Below are 18,947 nucleotides of genomic sequence, written 5' to 3' on the forward strand. Positions count from 1 at the left end.
AAAGGAGCTGGAGAAGGAACAAGAAAGAAACCCTAAGCCCAGCAGGAGAAGAGAAATCATAAAGATCAGAGCAGAAATCAATGAAATAGAAACCAAAAAAACAATAGAACAAATCAACGAAACTAGGAGCTGGTTCTTTGAAAGAATTAATAAAATTGATAAACCCCTGGCCCGACTTATCAAAAAGAAAAGAGAAAGGACCCAAATAAATAAAATCATGAATGAAAGAGGAGAGATCACAACTAACACCAAGGAAATACAAACTATTATAAGAACATACTATGAGCAACTCTACGGCAATAAATTTGACAATCTGGAAGAAATGGATGCATTCCTAGAAACATATAAACTACCACAACTGAACCATGAAGAAATAGAAAGCCTGAACAGACCCATAACCAGTAAGGAGATTGAAACAGTCATTAAAAATCTCCAAACAAACAAAAGCCCAGGGCCAGACGGCTTCCCGGGGGAATTCTACCAAACATTTAAAGAAGAACTAATTCCTATTCTCCTGAAACTGTTCCAAAAAATAGAAATGGAAGGAAAACTTCCAAACTCATTTTATGAGGCCAGCATCACCTTGATCCCAAAACCAGACAAGGATCCCACCAAAAAAGAGAGCTATAGACCGATATCCTTGATGAACACAGATGCGAAAATACTCAACAAAATACTAGCCAATCGGATTCAACAGTACATTAAAAAGATTATTCACCACGACCAAGTGGGATTTATTCCAGGGCTGCAAGGTTGGTTCAACATCCGCAAATCAGTCAATGTGATACAACACATCAATAAAAGTAAGAACAAGAACCATATGATACTCTCAATAGATGCTGAAAAAGCATTTGACAAAGTACAACATCCCTTCCTGATCAAAACTCTTCAAAGTGTAGGGATAGAGGGCACATACCTCAATATCATCAAAGCCATCTATGAAAAACCCACCGCAAATATCATTCTCAATGGAGAAAAACTGAAAGCTTTTCCGCTAAGGTCAGGAACACGGCAGGGATGTCCATTATCACCACTGCTATTCAACATCGTACTAGAGGTCCTAGCCTCAGCAATCAGACAACAAAAGGAAATTAAAGGCATCCAAATCGGCAAAGAAGAAGTCAAATTATCACTCTTCGCAGATGATATGATACTATATGTGGAAAACCCAAAAGACTCCACTCCAAAACTGCTAGAACTTATACAGGAATTCAGTAAAGTGTCAGGATATAAAATCAATGCACAGAAATCAGTTGCATTTCTCTACACCAACAGCAAGACAGAAGAAAGAGATATTAAGGAGTCAATCCCATTTACAATTGCATCCAAAACCATAAGATACCTAGGAATAAACCTAACCAAAGAGACACAGAATCTATACTCAGAAAACTATAAAGTACTCATGAAAGAAATTGAGGAAGACACAAAGAAATGGAAAAATGTTCCATGCTCCTGGATTGGAAGAATAAATATTGTGAAAATGTCTATGCTACCTAAAGCAATCTACACATTTAATGCAATTCCTATCAAAGTACCATCCATCTTTTTCAAAGAAATGGAACAAATAATTCTAAAATTTATATGGAACCAGAAAAGACCTCGAATAGCCAAAGGGATATTGAAAAAGAAAGCCAACGTTGGTGGCATCACAATTCCGGACTTCAAGCTCTATTACAAAGCTGTCATCATCAAGACAGCATGGTACTGGCACAAAAACAGACACATAGATCAATGGAACAGAATAGAGAGCCCAGAAATAGACCCTCAACTCTATGGTCAACTAATCTTCGACAAAGCAGGAAAGAATGTCCAATGGAAAAAAGACAGCCTTTTCAATAAATGGTGCTGGGAAAATTGGACAGCCACATGCAGAAAAATGAAATTGGACCATTTCCTTACACCACACACAAAAATAGACTCAAAATGGATGAAGGACCTCAATGTACGAAAGGAATCCATCAAAATCCTTGAGGAGAACACGGGCAGCAACCTCTTCGACCTCTGCCGCAGCAACATCTTCCTAGGAACAACGCAAAAGGCAAGGGAAGCAAGGGAAAAAATGAACTACTGGGATTTCATCAAGATCAAAAGCTTTTGCACAGCAAAGGAAACAGTTAACAAAATCAAAAGACAACTGACAGAATGGGAGAAGATATTTGCAAACGACATATCAGATAAAGGACTAGTGTCCAGAATCTATAAAGAACTTAGCAAACTCAACACCCAAAGAACAAATAATCCAATCAAGAAATGGGCAGAAGACATGAACAGACATTTCTGCAAAGAAGACATCCAGATGGCCAACAGACACATGAAAAAGTGCTCCATATCACTTGGCATCAGGGAAATACAAATCAAAACCACAATGAGATATCACCTCACACCAGTCAGAATGGCTAAAATCAACAAGTCAGGAAATGACAGATGCTGGCGAGGATGCGGAGAAAGGGGAACCCTCCTACACTGTTGGTGGGAATGCAAGCTGGTGCAGCCACTCTGGAAAACAGCATGGAGGTTCCTCAAAATGTTGAAAATAGAACTGCCCTATGACCCAGCAATTGCACTATTGGGTATTTACCCTAAAGATACAAATGTAGTGATCCAAAGGGACACATGCACCCGAATGTTTATAGCAGCAATGTCCACAATAGCCAAACTATGGAAAGAACCTAGATGTCCATCAACAGATGAATGGATCAAGAAGATGTGGTATATATACACAATGGAATACTATGCAGCCATCAAAAGAAATGAAATCTTGCCATTTGCAACAACATGGATGGAACTAGAGCGTATCATGCTTAGCGAAATAAGTCAAGCAGAGAAAGACAACTATCATATGATCTCCCTGATATGAGGAAGTGGTGATGCAACATGGAGGCTTAAGTGGGTAGAAGAATAAATGAAACAAGATGGGATTGGGAGGGAGACAAACCATAAGTGACTCTTAATCTCACAAAACAAACTGAGGGTTGCCGGGGGGAGGGGGTTGGGGAGAAGGGGGTGGGATTATGGACATTGGGGAGGGTATGTGATTTGGTGAGTGCTGTGAAGTGTGTAAACCTGGTGATTCACAGACCTGGGGATAAAAATATATGTATATAAAAAATATATGTTTATAAAAAATAAAAAAAAAAAAAAAAAAAAAAAAAAAATTCTTAAATTTCTCCCCAAGGTGTTTGACCTGTCATTCATATTAATTATAAAGTCATTAGATACTGTACCAAGAGATGACCCTGTGGACCAAAATTACCTTGTACATTAGGCAGAATTGCTTCTTGGTATGCAAATGTGGAAATAAATATTCAATTGGAAGACAAACAGGGGAAATGAAGAGATGGGAGGAAAACCGAGCAACGAGCTGATCTAAATTTCCAGGTCTGAACACATTACCTACAGCTGGGGATTAAAACCCAACAGCAGTGGCGAAACCTGTTACTGGTTACATTTACACACCAGCCTGTCCACCGACAGACAGACAGACACACCTTTAATTCAGGCTTGAATCCCAAGAGACAGCCTAGATACCACCCACCGATCCATGAACCGAGTGCGGGTCCACCTTGCGAACACTGAGCCACGCAGACAAGCCGCACCTGAGATCAAGGCACAGGCTGGAAACTGGCATCCACACTAAAGTCAAGATTTCAGGAATGCAGAACCACAAAATGGTAATCATACCTGTCTATAAAAACCAAACTGGCTATAAACTAACATATTAAATAAGAAAAACGAGATTATATTTTGAAAGGACAAAAACCACCCAACCCCAAAGGTACATTTCAGTGCCATATTTCTCTCTTCCTAATTTACAGTGATCTGGAACTGAACTCAAGCACCACGTCCTGTACCAGCCCCATCTCTACTGCTCCGATAAGCTCATTTTCTATTTCCCATGTACAATAACTGCCCCTTCCTCTACAATCGCTCCTTTTCTTAAGTGACATGAATGATAATCATACTAACCCCAAATTCACAAACTGAGAATGAGGTCTTCTCACATCCTATTAATGGTTTTGGGACCACAAACCAGTCACACAAATCAAAGATTTTTTTTAAGGGAAATATGGGGGGGGGCATAGTCTAAAAATATAGTTTTTGAAGAGTACAGTCTTTCCAAGCAGGATACAAAACCCTAAAACCGTCAGAGAAAAAGATTGATAAATCCTATCTCAGAAAAATTTAAACTGCCCACATGGTCAAGAAATAACAACAAACAGGGCTCCTTTCTTTAATTCAACAAATAATTTATAAATCAGTAAGACCAATAGAAAGTGGAAAGGACTGAAAAAGCCATTCACAGGAAAGTGCACATAGAGACTAACTACTGACTCAAATACAGACTAAAATAAGATACAGTGTTCGGGGCCCCTGGGTGGCTCAGTGAAGGTTAAGCCTCTGCCTTTGGCTCAGGTCATGAACTCAGGGACCTGGGATTGAGCCCCACATCGGGCTCTCTGCTCAGCAGGGAGCCTGCTTCCTCCTCTCTCTCTGCCTACTTGTGATCTCTCCGTCAAATAAATAAATAAAATCTTTAAAAAAAAAAAAAAAGATACAGTCTTCCTCTCTAAGATTGGCAAAGATGAGAGATGGAGAATATCTTACATCTGCTGAGGTACAGAGATCCAAATGCAAGACTTCCAGGGTATCAAGGGCTGCTACCTCCTTAGAATCTTCAGAAGTAACTTGGAATCATCACATATTTAAAAATGCATAACTTATGGCCAAACAAGTTCAATTCTAAAAATTTCTCTCACAGATAAACACATCCAAATGGATATTCACTGTAATACTGTTTGTAGTCTCAGAATACTTGGAATCAGAACAGTCATTAAGTACACTCTTTATGATACCAATAAAAATAGATTATGTGGCAAAGCAAAAGGCAGCAATCTTTTGACATGTACCGATGTACTACCATGTCCAATATATTTAATAAAGAGTAAGTGGCAGGAAAGTGTGCATAGGATAATTTCATTTGCACAGTAAATATGCACAAATACATAAATACAAGGGTATGCATATGCACAGAAAATTTCTGAAAAGTTACATAAAATTTTTGTAAGGAAGGCTATTTCTAGTGACCAAATGTGGAGAAAGGGCAATTCAGGACTTTCAGCATCACACCTTCCTCTACATTCTTCACAAGTAGCTCAAATAACACCTTTATAGTAAAAATGATCTTAAAACACACGCACCCACACGCCTCCATGATCATCACTGAGGAGAACCCTAAAAGCTGTTAATAAGGAAGAGTCAGACACATACTTCTTAATTGCCATCTTAGCCAGGAACCAAATTTCTAAAAGTGGCTCCTTATGGAAAAATTTTTTCCCCTCTTAAAAAAACTCACACTTAGAGAGAAGTTGCAAATACAGTAAAAAATACCTTTCTGAACCATCAACAGCTGATCTCGGACACCCTAACCCCTGGCGAGACATCGGTATCTCCTACAAAGACATTCTCTCGCAATCAATAATGGGACATTATCACTTCATGATAAATTAAGACCTAATCCTCAGGCCCCATTCAAGTTTCTCCAACTGACTCTGAAGTGTCCTTTTTACCACCAAGACCCAGTTCAGGTCCTATGCCGCACCCAGCTACCATGGGAGCTCCTCGGCCCTCCCGTGGCTCTCATGGTTTTAAGAGGACAGCCCCTGTGGTTTATGGAATGGTCACAACTTTGGTTTGTCTGATGTGCCCTCGCGACCAGATTCCAGATTCGTAGCAGGAATCTTAGAGGACTAAGGCTTTGTTTTTTTTTTGCTACAGCCTATTGTGTGGTGATTCTGACTGACGCCCTATCACTCACCAAGTTCCCGGTCCTGGATTAGAGAGGGACCTGTTGGGCTTCACCACTCTAAAGCCGCCCTTCCTCCTTTTAGGAATAATAAGCATTACTGTGTGGGAAAGGACTTTGATACTATAAAATATCCTCATTCAAGCTACTCATTATTTATTTCAACAAGGACTCGTGGCTTTCTCCTCTATTCGATGTTACTGTTTTACTTATTTTGATGTTCGATTTGCTCCAGATAGGACCATAGGAGCCCCTTCAAGCCGGTGTCTGGAGCCCCGTGACCGAGCCGCTCCACTCCCGGAGCGCTGGCACACCGTCTGGCCCAGAAGGCCCACCTCACACTGCTCCTGCGCCAGCACTACGATCACTTCTTCCTCCGAGGAGCCCTAGTTCCGTGCAGAGCGGAATGGCTACAAGTCAAGCTCTGGGCACCAGGCATTCCCATGGCAACTGGCTGTGGCTGCTTCCAGACCTTCTCAAAGAACAAGGCCAGGGAGCACAGGTGTACGCACACAGCCGTATTTATTTCCGTATATATACCCAAAGTCACGTCCCTATCTTCGATGCCAATCAGATGCTCCAGGGTGCATTCTGGCGGTCTTCCTTCCTGTACTGTAACCCCGTTCCCCAACAGAAAGACACCTGCGCCTCACGGTTCTTAACATACTTCCATCAGGTCAACCCCGTAGGCATCTATTCCCACTCCTGCTCCCTCCCACCTCCCGTGCAGGTGCCCTCCTGACACCAGGGGAGCTCGAGCGCCTGCCGGCCACCTCTCCCACCGTGCCAGGCCTCCCAGCACCATCCCTGTGACTGAATGACGCCTCACTCCACTTAGGCCCCTTTTCTAGTCCCTTAAGGTGCGTCCTCCGAAAGAGCTGCTGCCTCCGGCCTTGCTCTGAGTGGCTTGAGGACGTATGTGTTCGGGACAGGGAGGGACTCGATGAGGACTGTTAAAAAGGACAGCCCTCTGAAGAGCGCAGGCACTGGGATTACTACGGCTTGAACCACCGCTTAGCGCATCTCCTAGAGGTCATATGCATCAAGTTCTAATACCTAAGCTGAATAACAGATGCCTGAGAACACGGACGAGTATTTCAGAAACAGCACCAGCAGCACAAAAACCAGATCGGTCAGCTACTAATAAACTCTAAGGGTTCTAATAATTAAAAAGTGATCCTGGAACAAAAATAAGATTGTTGAGAGGAAAAATCCAGGAACATGTTATCTACCTAGAAACGTGGGAAATCAGTACTATAGGAAAGAATCAATTCATTGTTTGGAAAGAAAAATAGATTTCAATCCTGGTCTCACTTGGTGAAACAAAATAAATCCAAAACAAACAATAAAAATAACAGAAACTATCCCACCCACAAAAAGTAAATTGATCGTGTTTCAAGAGAGGGATAGCTTCAAGCCTTTCGAAGTAAGTGAAGAACATATATGGCCCAAATTCAGAAGCTACCAAGTGAACAGCCGGTCTCATTCCTACTCCCAGAGCCCCTCTTCTTCCCTGGACACACGCATCTTTACTACTGTTTTTCAGAAATATTCTTTGCTCACAAACACGTACATATCCTTTAAAATGGCGACATTCTAGTAATTGTTCTTGCCTGGCTCTCCCCCAGCACTCCGGAAGGCACCTTCTGCTCTCTGTTGTTCTTCTGCAGTAAGGCCACAGAGCATTCCAATGAATGTCCCATGACATTAAAATGACTCATCCTGTGAGTTAACCAAGTCTCCATCAACATCTAGCTATTTCTAGTCTTTTCTAGTCAAAAGTTACAGCACTCAATCTTTGCATGACAGTGGGACTACTCCTGTATGATAAATTACTAGAAATCCCACAACATCAGCCTACGCCAGTCAGAATAGCTAGTATCAAAAAGACAAGAAATAACAAGTGTCAGTGAGGATGTGGAGAAAAGGGAATCTTGTGCGTTGCTGCTGGGGATGTGAACGGTACAGCCACCATGAGAACAGCACGGAGGGGCCTCAAAGTATTAAAAATAGAAGTACTGCACAATCCAGGAATACCACCTCTGAATATTTACGCAAAGAACAGGAAAACGCGAATCAGCAGAGCCATGCGCACCGCTGTACTGAGCGCAGCCTTACTCACAACAGCCAAGACGCGAAAGCAACCCATGTGCCCATCAACAGGCGAATGGATCAATTCTTGGCTTCGGGCTAAGATCAAGTGAAGAAAATGTGGTACACACCATGGAATACTACTCAGCCACTAAAAAAAAATGAAATCTTGCCATTTGGGACAACACAGATGGACCTAGAGGGTATTACATTAAGCGAAATAAGCCAGAAAGAGAGAGACAAACACCATATGATTTCACTTATATGTAGAATCTAAAAAATGAACAAAACAATAGAAACATTCTCCAATACCGAAAATTAAATTAAGAGGTACAAAATTAAGAGGTATAAAATTAAATTAAGAGGTACAAAAATAAAATTACAAACTTCCAGTTATAAAATAAGTAAGTCATGGGACTATAGTCAATGATACTATAACTTTGTGTAGTGACAGATGGGGACCACTCATGTTGTCCTGTTATCCTATTACATACGTAATTGTCAGACTGCTGTGTTACATACCTGAAACTAACACAATGTTGTATGATGACTATACTTTAATTAAAACTAAATTTAGGGGGGCACCTGGGTGGCTCAATGGGCTAAGCCTCTGCCCTTGGCTCGGGTCATGATCTTGGGGTCCTGGGATCAAGCCCTAGGTCGGGCTCTCTGCTTGGCGGGGAGCCTGCTTTCCCCTCTCTCTCTGTCTCTCTGCCTACTTGTGATCTGTCAAATAAATAAATAAAATCTTTAAAAAATAAAAGCAAACTAAGCTAAATTTAGGGGTACCAAGGTGGCTCACTTAGCTAAGTATCCAACTTGACTTTGGCTCAGGTCATGATCTCAGGCCTGCTAAAGATTTCTCTCCCTCTGCCCCTCCCCACCCAAAAGAAATTTATGTTTAAAAAAAAAAAAAAAAACTAAATTAAAAATATTTAAAATTTAGGGCACCTGGGTGGCTCAGTGGGTTAAAGCCTCTGCCTTAGGCTCAGGTCATGATCCCAGGGTCATGGGATTGAGCCCCGCAACGGGCTCTCTGCTCAGCAGGGAGCCTGGGTCTTCCTCTCTCTGCCTGCCCCTCTGCCTACTTGTGATCTCTGTCAAATAAATAAAATCTTTAGGGGCACCTGGGTGGCTCAGTGGGTTAAGCTGCTGCCTTCGGCTCAGGTCATGATCTCAGGGTCCTGGGATCAAGTCCTACATCAGGCTCTCAGCTCAGCAGGGAGCCTGCTTCTCTCTCCCTGCCTGCTTCTCTCTGCCTGCCTCTCTGCCTACTTGTGATCTCTGTCAAATAAATAAATAAAGCCTTAAAAAAATAAAATAAAATCTTAAAAAAAATAAATCTGAGCCATCTAGAGTTAATTTTGATGTAAGGAATGACATATGGTTCTAGCCTAACTTTTTCCCCATATGGCTACAGAGATGCACCTAACATTTAACAAACAGCCTGGGAATGACTTTGTATTCATGAAGAGATAAACTGAAACACAGAAACATAGACACATAGACCTAATATAGTATTTTAATCTTCATCTAAGAAATCATCACTGAGAAACGTTATACTACTAAAGTTAAGTTGTTAAAAGTCTAAAAACACGAAGACCTACAAAGATAAATGGTAAAGGACAGATGATCTTAAAAAATACACAAAAGGCTAAACTTAGAAAAAGATACTGAATTTCACTAACAATGAAAGTGAACATTAAGCCAGTGAGATAATCATTCTCCTACCAAATGAGGAAATACTTTTTAAAATGATACTCAAATCTAGCCAAGCTCTAATGAACTAGTAAACTCAAACACTAACAGTAAATACTGTTTATGTAACATTTTCATAAGAAAAATAATAATATATGTATTATCAGAGATTCTAAAAGAGGATCATATTCTTTAAATCAGTAAATCAATTACACTCTCTCTTCAGTAATAACTCATAAATCTGGAAAGTTTTTTATGCATAAAAATGGTCAAAGCTGTATGGGGGGGGGATGAAACTGTCTTTCTTCCCAACAAAGAAAGAGTCAAAGGATTACACAGCCTGATGGGACATACTCTGTAGCCATTCAAAATAATCTTGAAGAATTAAACAGAAAATCCTTATACTGTGAGAAGGAAAATAGATATAAAACTTAGCTCACTAATATTACAAGCAAAACAAAAAACTAAAAGGAAAATTTTAAATGTCAGTAATAGTTATTTGAGTAACTGTTATCTTTTCATTACTTTTCTGTATTTCCCAAATGTTCTATATTGGGGCACCTGGGTGGCTCAGTGGGTTGAAGCCTCTGCCTTTGGCTCAGGTCATAATCCCAGGGTCCTGGGATCCAGCCCCGCATCAGGCTCTCTGCTCGGCGGGGAGCCTGCTTCCCTTCCTCTCTCTCTCTCTCTGTGTGCCTCTCTGACTACTTGTGATCTCTATCAAATAAATAAATAAAATCTTAAAAAAAAAAAAAAGTTCTATATTGAGCATCTGTCAGATTTATTAAGAAAGCCTCAAGCTACGGAAACAAACTGAGTGACTCTATACGGAGCAGTCTATATACAAATATACGAAGTAAGACTTTACTGTATTTTATCCCCCTCAACGGGAACAGTATGCAATAGGACTGGGGGTCTATGACTGGTCAGCCATAGGGTCTCAGGCACGTAAAGGTAAAGGTAAAGGCCTCGTAGCCAGCACCGTCCGGCTGGGAACAAAGCAGACCCCGACGCCAGCATGGACAGGGTGAAAGAGGACTTCCTCCTGGAGATGTCCTAAAGATGCACACTCCGCCGCTCTCCACACCCCAGAGCCTGCCAGCTGGCCTCCTCTCTATCTCCTCCTGGGCCGCAGGCCAGGTTCATGCTCCAGACGGCCTTCCGCCCCCCAGGGTCACAGCTGGAGAAGCTCCCTCCTGAGTCACCTTGGAGGCAGCGGTCTGAGTGCTCCCCACCCCCTACGGCCGGGTGCTCAGCGCGTGCCTCGCAGACCAGGAGCACTCCACAGCCCAGTACATCGCAGGACCAAGCCCATTCCTGCACTGTGGGCTAAGAATCTGCACCTTTATGAGATCCCCAGGGATGCAGGAGCTCCCTGACTTTTGAGTAGCACAGGGGACCCTGGAATTTGACCACCTCTCCCTCACCATCATCCCCGGAATGCTCGGTGACCACTCGCTCCCCGGCTGTCTCTGAGCCCTCCCGCTGGGCGTGCTGAGCCACCCCAGAGAGCCAGGTCTTCAATGAACAGCTGCGCACCTCCCTGCTTGGATTAGAAGCCTGTGAGCCCGTCCAGGTGGGGGTGCTCCCCTGCCCTATCACGAGGGCTGCAAAGGTGGGGGGACTCCACTGCAGCTGCCTTCCAGACACTGTGCCCTCTGTCATAGTCACTCTCCCGCAGTCATACTCGGCTTAGCCCCTGCCTCGCTGTCTCCCCCATTCCTGGTCCTCTAAGGTGTCTAGAACTTTCCAAGCCCACACGGGGGATCAGCCAACACTCTGGGCTCTTAGCCTTGCTGCCTCTTCCCCAGGGATTTCCTCCGTCTGTGTCTGCCTCTGCTCGACCCTGGATCGTGTCATTCAATGAACACACAACACACCCCTCTCCTTCCCAGATTTCTGCTTCTGTCCCTCGGGAAGCGAACATCCTCCCTTCTTCCCAGCCCGCCCCATCCTGAGAGTGCTGGCTCCCCGGCACAGGGGAAGCGCCAGGCACTGAGCAACACCCCCTCTGCCCACTCCTGGCCTCGGACGGTGGGCGGGATGCCCCCCTCAAGCCCAGAATCTAGCCCGTATGTTTCAACTCTGCTTTTCCTTAGTTTACTTATTAATCCCTACAAGTCGCCAGGAAAACGGCATTGTTTCCTTGGCCATGACTGCCCTCATTTCTCTCTCCTAAAGGGAAACCCTCACAGAAGGGGGAGTTGCAGCAATTTAACAATCACGGAAACCACACCCCAAACCTCTCAGAGTCACAGCCACCGGTCCGCCTCGGAATTCCCTAATTCAGGCATTTCAGGCTCTGACCGGCTTCATTACCGCTTACTCCCACGGCGCTGGGTTCTTCAACTGCGGTTCACGCTCCTGTCCGGCTCCCCTATCCTCACACTGGGAAGCGGTCTGTTTTTAAACACTGCACGTGCTTCCCTAAACTCCTCTGCCCTGGTGTCCCTTCATCACATCGCAAAAAAGTCCTTATCCAACCATCTGCTTTCCTAGCACTTGAACCTGAAATGCTGGAAAGATGTTTTTAAAAATCCACACAGAACGAAAGCCCGAGACCACTATAATTTACTGATATTCCATCTCAAATGGGCTCCACGCCCTGGCCAGTCGACGAGGTTTCCTGCATCAGATTGTGCACGTCCCCACACAAGTCCTGGACATCCCTTCTGCTCTCCAACTTTCGGTCCCCACCCTCAGGGTAGCCATTCTTAAGCAGATTCTTACTTTAGGAAAAAATAGAAGCCAATAGGCAAGAGATCCCTCCACTTGCCATCACGAAATAAGCATGTTTACCCACATCCACACCCATCCTGTCCACACAGAGGCCCTGGGCCACCATTACCCCACTTGCCCGCAGCACGCTCCGGGAGCTGACCCCAGTGCTGTGCCTGACCCGCTGTGTCCCAGCTGTCGCCACTGTAACTTCCCCTCCCTACAGAAGAGCTGGTCTTCAGAGCATTAATTTCTTTTACTTTCCAACCCATTAGCCTAATCTTACTTGACAACTTAAAATAGAAAACATCTCTAAAGTTGAGCTCTTGGACAAGGAGCTCTTTTAATAAATATTTTATGGAGAAAACAAGAGGGTCACTGTATATTGGTATATTTTAGAAGCAATTATTTATATCGGAGAGTTGAGGAGTCCAGTGATCAAAGTAATTAGTTTGATGTTTCCTAGTGTAAGCCTAGACCCAAATAACACACAGATAAAAAGTCCATTTTAAGAAGGACCACAGAAAGTGATCTCCCTTGAACTCCATTCTAAGACCCCCAATGCCTATTATCTCATCGGTGACACCGCTGTGACCGCGCCAGTGAACGGTTACCTTAGGATGGGCTCTAGGTCAGGATGTCGCCGTTCTTCCCTTTTCAATGAGCCCTGATTCAGGGCTCTTAAGATGGTCTTGTCAAAAGTCTCTGAAGACACTTCCTTTGGGAGCTAGAAAAGAAAAACAGCAAGGCCAATGTTAAGCTTTCACTTAACACTAAGTAGGTTACAAACCAGAGGCATGAAAGGAAGATAAATGTCTCTTGCTCAGTCATCATCCCAAAACAGTTCCTTCTCCAAATCTTCAGGACACAGGCCCCGTACTGAAGCAGCACTGATTTTTCTACTAGGAAACGGTCTTCTGCCTTCTGGGCACACCTCAGGGCTCTGGAACAGGGCAGAACAACCCGGCAGCCTTCAGCGCGCTCCTGGGACACGCCCACAAACTGCTCACGTTCTAGGTGCCACGTGCCACATGGAAGTGACCATCCGCACAGAAGCGCTTCAGTGACATGGAACTACATTTTGCCTAGCGGGGCCACGGTTATTTTAATCCTCAAGCAGGATTCCGAGAAGTGTTATCCCTGCCTTTACAGTTCCCACCCTCGCGCCTCCTGCTCCGCATCTGAATCTCAGGCAATGCCAGACTGACAGGCCGACGCACCACATAAAGAACTGGGCGTGGGGGGGGGGGCGAAAACTCTCTGTCTTGCTCACGCACTAACTGAAGGGTGAGTAACCCTCTCCGCCACGTGCCGGTGGTGCCCGCACAGCGATGTACCAGCAGCCACACACACAGAAAATCATGACTTGGCCAAGAAAGGTTTTATTTAAAAACAAAACTTTAAGTCATTTTGTTTATTAAGTAGCTCACTTTTTAAAAATTCCTAATGAAGCAATCACTTATAAAACTAACTTCCCAAGTCTTTCAAGAATTTCAAGTTTTAAACTTAACCTCTGATAATGAGTCTTTACAACGAACTCCTGCATTCCTGGCACTTTTCACTAAAACGAGGAGCAGAAGCGTTAACACAGTCCCCGAGGAGCTGTGGGAAGAGAACAATGTGACAAACTGTCAGCTCACACGCTGCTCTCAACAAATCCGCGTTCTGAGTCAACAATTCAGGAACAGAAGAAAACTTCACAAAGACAGCATAAAGCATCACTAATTCTAGGCAGTGAGACTATGGAATCAAGATGTTTTGTCAGAATGGTTCTGGTTCTCTGACCTCGGGGCACGGCGGGAGGCCTGCCGGCCCCCTCACACCCGCTGCGCAGAGCCAGGCCTCTGGTCACTATCGGGAAGAAACAGCTCCCGAATCTACACATTTTCCAGAGAAAGGACTATTTCAGTATTTATATTATTTTAATACAGATGCCGTAGTACCCATTTTATGCATGTATTTCCGTAGTATCTGTACACAGCCAAGGCGAACCAGCCTCGGTGCGGTCTGTTCCCACCGCGGAATCACTGCTGGCCCTTGCAGTGCCGGAAGGCACGAGCACACACGTCTCCGCCTGGTCACCGACGGCGCACGTGATGGGCCAGAGCACGGATGTGCAGTCATCAGGATTTGCGAAATGCTTTATTTTCAAGTGGTTTTTATCTTCAATTTCCAAGGACTATTTCTAGTCCTAGAGGAAGGCACATTTGCTAAAAATACAGCTTTAAATCATGTCTCTTCTATTCTACTCACTTTTGAATTTCCTCACCTCTCGGTCTGCGTTCCAGGCCCAGCCCCCACCCCCGGGCCCCAGCTCAGCCTCGCACCAGCATAGAGAGTTTGGGAAGCGTTTCTCCTCGCTAGCACAAGCTTCATTTTAAAAACCTTGAGGCCTGGGGCGCCTGGATGACTCCGTCAGTTAAGCGACTGCCTTCAGTTCAGGTCATGATCTTGGGGTTCTGGGATCAAGCCCCGCATCAGGCTCCCCGTTCAGCGGGGAGTCTGTGTGTCTCCCTCTCCTCCCTGTACATGCTCTGTCACCATCTCTGCCTCTCTCTCAAATAAAATCTTAAGAAAAAAAAATTCAATACACTGAGGCCTAATGGAGAGCCACCGTTCTCATTCAGTTTCCGTAACTCTTCTCAGTCATCCCTCATTCGTTCAATCAACAAAGAGTCAAACCCCAACCCTGTCCTTGGTCCTGCCGTAGGCTCCGTGGATACAGCCGTGTAGGAAGCCACGAAGCCTGCCTGCATGGAGCTTCCAGCCTCACAGTGAGATGCAGACAGCTGTCAGACGCAGCTTCAGAGCAGCAGGGGAAGAGGGCCGGGGTGCGAGGACAGAGGCTGCCGTTTACGTGGGAAAAAAGGGTTGAAAGCGCTGACCTCAGACTCCCTCTTCCACATTATAGCAAATAGTAAGTGCAGTTAAACAGCATCTACAAAGGTTAAAGGCTGTTAGTATGCACAGGCTGTCAAAAGGACACCTCGACTCGTAACTTTCATAGACAATTTTAAAAGGTAAAAAGGAGTTAAGATAAATGGTAAACTTGAAAGGATGTTTGAGAAGAGGCAATTAGTTTCCAGAAGCATGCAACGTTGCCAATTATTTCATGTAATGATAAGGCATCTGTCCCACTTTAGAAAAATTCTATATTCAAAAGTTGACTAACTAGAGGTATCATTAACTACCATGATTCTGAAGAGTGACTTAGAGGGGGCGGTATTTTCTTCAAGCACTTAAGCTTTTAGAAAAATTGGACAATTGCAAAAAAAATCTGTCAGGACAAAGAATGAATGAGCTGAAGCTTAGGGAAACCCAAAAGAAGAGACTCTGCCCCATGCCAGGCCCGAGGCTGGAGTTCAGTCACATGCTCTCCATTGAAGTCTCTTGGCAGCACATGGGACAGATGGGTAGCACCCCGATTCCATAACGCCTCAGGGAACTGGCCTTGAAACGTGGCAGCCCTGGACCCCCACCATGCCAACTCCACAATGCAAGACATTTCAGCCTCAGCTCCATCTCCCTGCAACCTACCCTCCAGCGTTAGACTCCACCATGGAAAGGGCAACCCAAGAAAAAGAAACAAAGCACGTTGATTTCCTACCCGTAGGACACCGGTTCATGACTACTTGCCCTTCAACTCGGATAGATTTATTCTACTGAGACAGAGAAGTCAGATATAAATGGGAGAGATTTTAAAAGCACAGGTGTGGCGGTGGTGCGGGCCAGCCCTTCCCAGCTTATTCAACAGGCAGACCGTTAGCCAGGAGCTAGTATTCCTGGGGAGCCGAGGGCCCTCTTCTCTGCACAACAGCGCTCCTGCGCCGCGTCCTTCCATGTGGGACCTTCACCAACTGAAATGAATGACCCCTCCCCGCCCCGCAGTTAGGTCACCATCTTCAAGTGGCAGAAGGCACTCTCAGCCCTTAACCAGGAAAGCGCACTTTAAAATAAGCTGAAGGAAGACATTCAAGTTGTCCCTGGGTGTTAGTGGACAAACACTGTGAAAGCCCACGGAACCATGTCACCCACAGAGCCAGCACCTACCAGGCTGCTCTTAGTTCTGCCACCTGGCGACACAGTGATGTCCAGCTTTCAGAATGGAGACCCACCACGTGATCTGAAAGACTACCTTTACAGTGACGAGCAGACAACTTAGAAACCAGCACGATGCTGAAAGTTTCCCATGTTACAGGTTCAATAACTACATCCCACCTTCACCCAAAAGTTAGTAATGGAGTTGGGAATGTTCCCTGGCTTCTGGACTTTCTATCTCCTTATTAGAAAAATATTTTAAAGTATATTTGCTTATTGAGAAATAGGAAGGTACTGGTTAACCATTTAAGCCCATTTCCTCCTTTTAATATTTAGCTCGACTCATACACACTTCAATAAAATAGAATTTAAAGAAACGGGCAAGAGTTTGACCAAAATGACCTGAGATACCTTTTACGTCTGCAGGTCAATGGAAGATGTTTCCATTATCCCTTATTCTCAACACTCTGGAGAGTCTATCACAGTGGGGTGGGGGGTGAGGGGTGGCTGGAACTCAAAGAAGGAACCAAGGGACATGGATTTAAGGAAGTCCACAGAGCGAGCTGAAGAGCTGTTAGGGCTCAGAAGCACAACAAAGGCTGACAAGCTTCCTCCCATGGTGCAGACACACCCTTTCACAGGAAGGACCCTCGCAAGCAGCCACCATTAATATACACCTTGACAAGGAACAAGGAATTAAGGTTCCACTTCTTTTAAATGTGGAAAACCCTTCATTTCCTTCTATGGGTCACATAAGAAAACTTGGGTTTAAAATAACATGACATTTTCTATAGGTGATATTCGTGGAGAATTCTAAGTCAACCTTCATATACGTAGTTCAGCCTTCCTGGTGTCTGTCTTGATACTGAGGTTTCTGGATTCTATATACTACGTAAAAATCATTTTAACAACAAAATCTGTACTTTTACCTTCAGTAGAAATTCCTGTAGTTCTTGGTGGGTTTTTGTTACTGTTGTGACTGAAAGATCAGACCAATTTACCTGATTAAAAAAAAAAAAACACACACACATATTATATAGTTATTTCTTAGGCAGGAACTGGCTGGAAAAAAGCCACATGTAAAACAAAGGGCCTTAAATTTTATTAAAATTAACAACTAGAAGTATAAAGTTAATCTGGCATTGTCATTAATTTCCTCAAAATCGTTAAAATTAATGGCACATTGACATACTCTACTCAAAAAAATGTTTTAATAATTCCTTTCACACCACATGGTTTGGTAAAGTTGTCTTTTAAAATGTGACTACATTATAGTAATTTTTCAAAAGGGAGAAGTTGCATGACTCTAAAATGACACTTCTGACGGTATAGATCTATATAGCAAGAAAGATAAAAATTCTATCTCCTGGAAATTATTAAACATAAATTCTTCAGAGAAATAGTTAAGAGTTTACTGCCCCTCTTCAATAGTACCACATTGTATTTTTATGGGATAAATGGCTTATGAAGAGATTTCATCTTTATCTCAATTCTTTAAAATCCTTTATGGTGGATGGAGCAGGTTTGATGATCTCCCATTTCCAGATGGAGAAACTAAAACTCTAACGGTTCCCTTACTGACGTCTGACCCCAAGGAAGCAGAAGAGCCAGACTGAAATCTGTTATGCCACTTTCCCTCTTGGACACTTTTAATTCAGTGGATTGGATGGCGGCCCACTAATAATGTCTACTTTACAATGATCTGAGCCAAGTGAAACTTACATTATGCAAATACCTCAGTCTTACCAGCTAGTCATATCGTTATTAATCAGACAGTTAATAACAGATAAGAGATTGTATCTACCAACCCTAAAAGCAAATATCCTCATTAACTGGCACATCTTTTAAGTGATTTTTAATTATTCGAACGTTCACTGAGCAGCTACTTGTGTCAGACCCTGTTCTCAGTGAAAGGGACACAGGAGTGGACAAGACAGCCGAAGTCTCTGCTGGCTGCGGTTCAGGGTCTGGTGCATGAGACAGATTACAACAAATGAATAGTTAAGACTTCCCCTCGGGGATCGGGCTCCAGAGAAAATGAACAGGGCATGGGGCAGGAGCAGGACAGCACATCAGAAAGGTGCCAAGAAAGACCTCACAGGAGGGAGCGTTTGAGCCAGGCTAGGAGTCGAAGGGGTGGGAGCTGTGCCATGGCCTGGGAAAGGCTGTTCCAGGGCTGGGGATGACAAAGGCTTGGAGGAAAAAATAAGCTAAGAGCTCCAACAACAAACGGAGTACTTGTGTAACTGCCTGAAGAGAGTGCAGTGGCTTGTGCCACAGGTTGTCATCACGTTAAGTGAAATATGTGGAGACAAGGACTTAAAATTTGCAATCTGAGGCTACTCCTCACACGGAGCAGAAGCCAGAGCTCTGACATTCACTCAACAAATGCACTGAGCAAGTCGGACACAGTGGGATGACAAAGGATGAAGAGTCCTGCTCTCCATGAGCTAATAACCTGCTGGAGAGGAAAAACGTCACCCAAACGGAAGACCGGGAAGCTGGTGAAGGAAGGATACCGCGGAATGCACGGAAACACACTCTGCCGGGGCATCAGAAATGACTTCATGAGAAAGGCACAGCTAAAGTTTGGCGAGCA

General features: G+C 44.1%; 1 protein-coding gene across 6 annotated transcripts in view; it reads right to left on the minus strand.

The window, feature by feature from the left end:
• Positions 1 to 18,947, minus strand: part of ZCCHC2 (zinc finger CCHC-type containing 2) — a 67,473-nt gene that overhangs the window by 29,062 nt on the left and 19,464 nt on the right. For all 6 annotated transcript variants that reach the window (XR_009346147.1, XR_009346146.1, XR_009346145.1 and 3 more), the window contains exons 4-5: positions 17,278 to 17,349; positions 12,925 to 13,037 (exon numbers count right to left, since the gene is read on the minus strand). Coding sequence is in view for 1 of the 6 variants with exons in the window: in XM_059140833.1 (XP_058996816.1) it covers positions 12,925 to 13,037; positions 17,278 to 17,349 (185 nt within the window). In the remaining 5 variants the exon portion in view is untranslated. The remainder of the gene's footprint in view (positions 1 to 12,924; positions 13,038 to 17,277; positions 17,350 to 18,947) is intronic.

Source organism: Mustela lutreola, chromosome 11 (genome assembly GCF_030435805.1).
Source record: "Mustela lutreola isolate mMusLut2 chromosome 11, mMusLut2.pri, whole genome shotgun sequence".
Classification (NCBI taxonomy): domain Eukaryota; kingdom Metazoa; phylum Chordata; class Mammalia; order Carnivora; family Mustelidae; genus Mustela; species Mustela lutreola.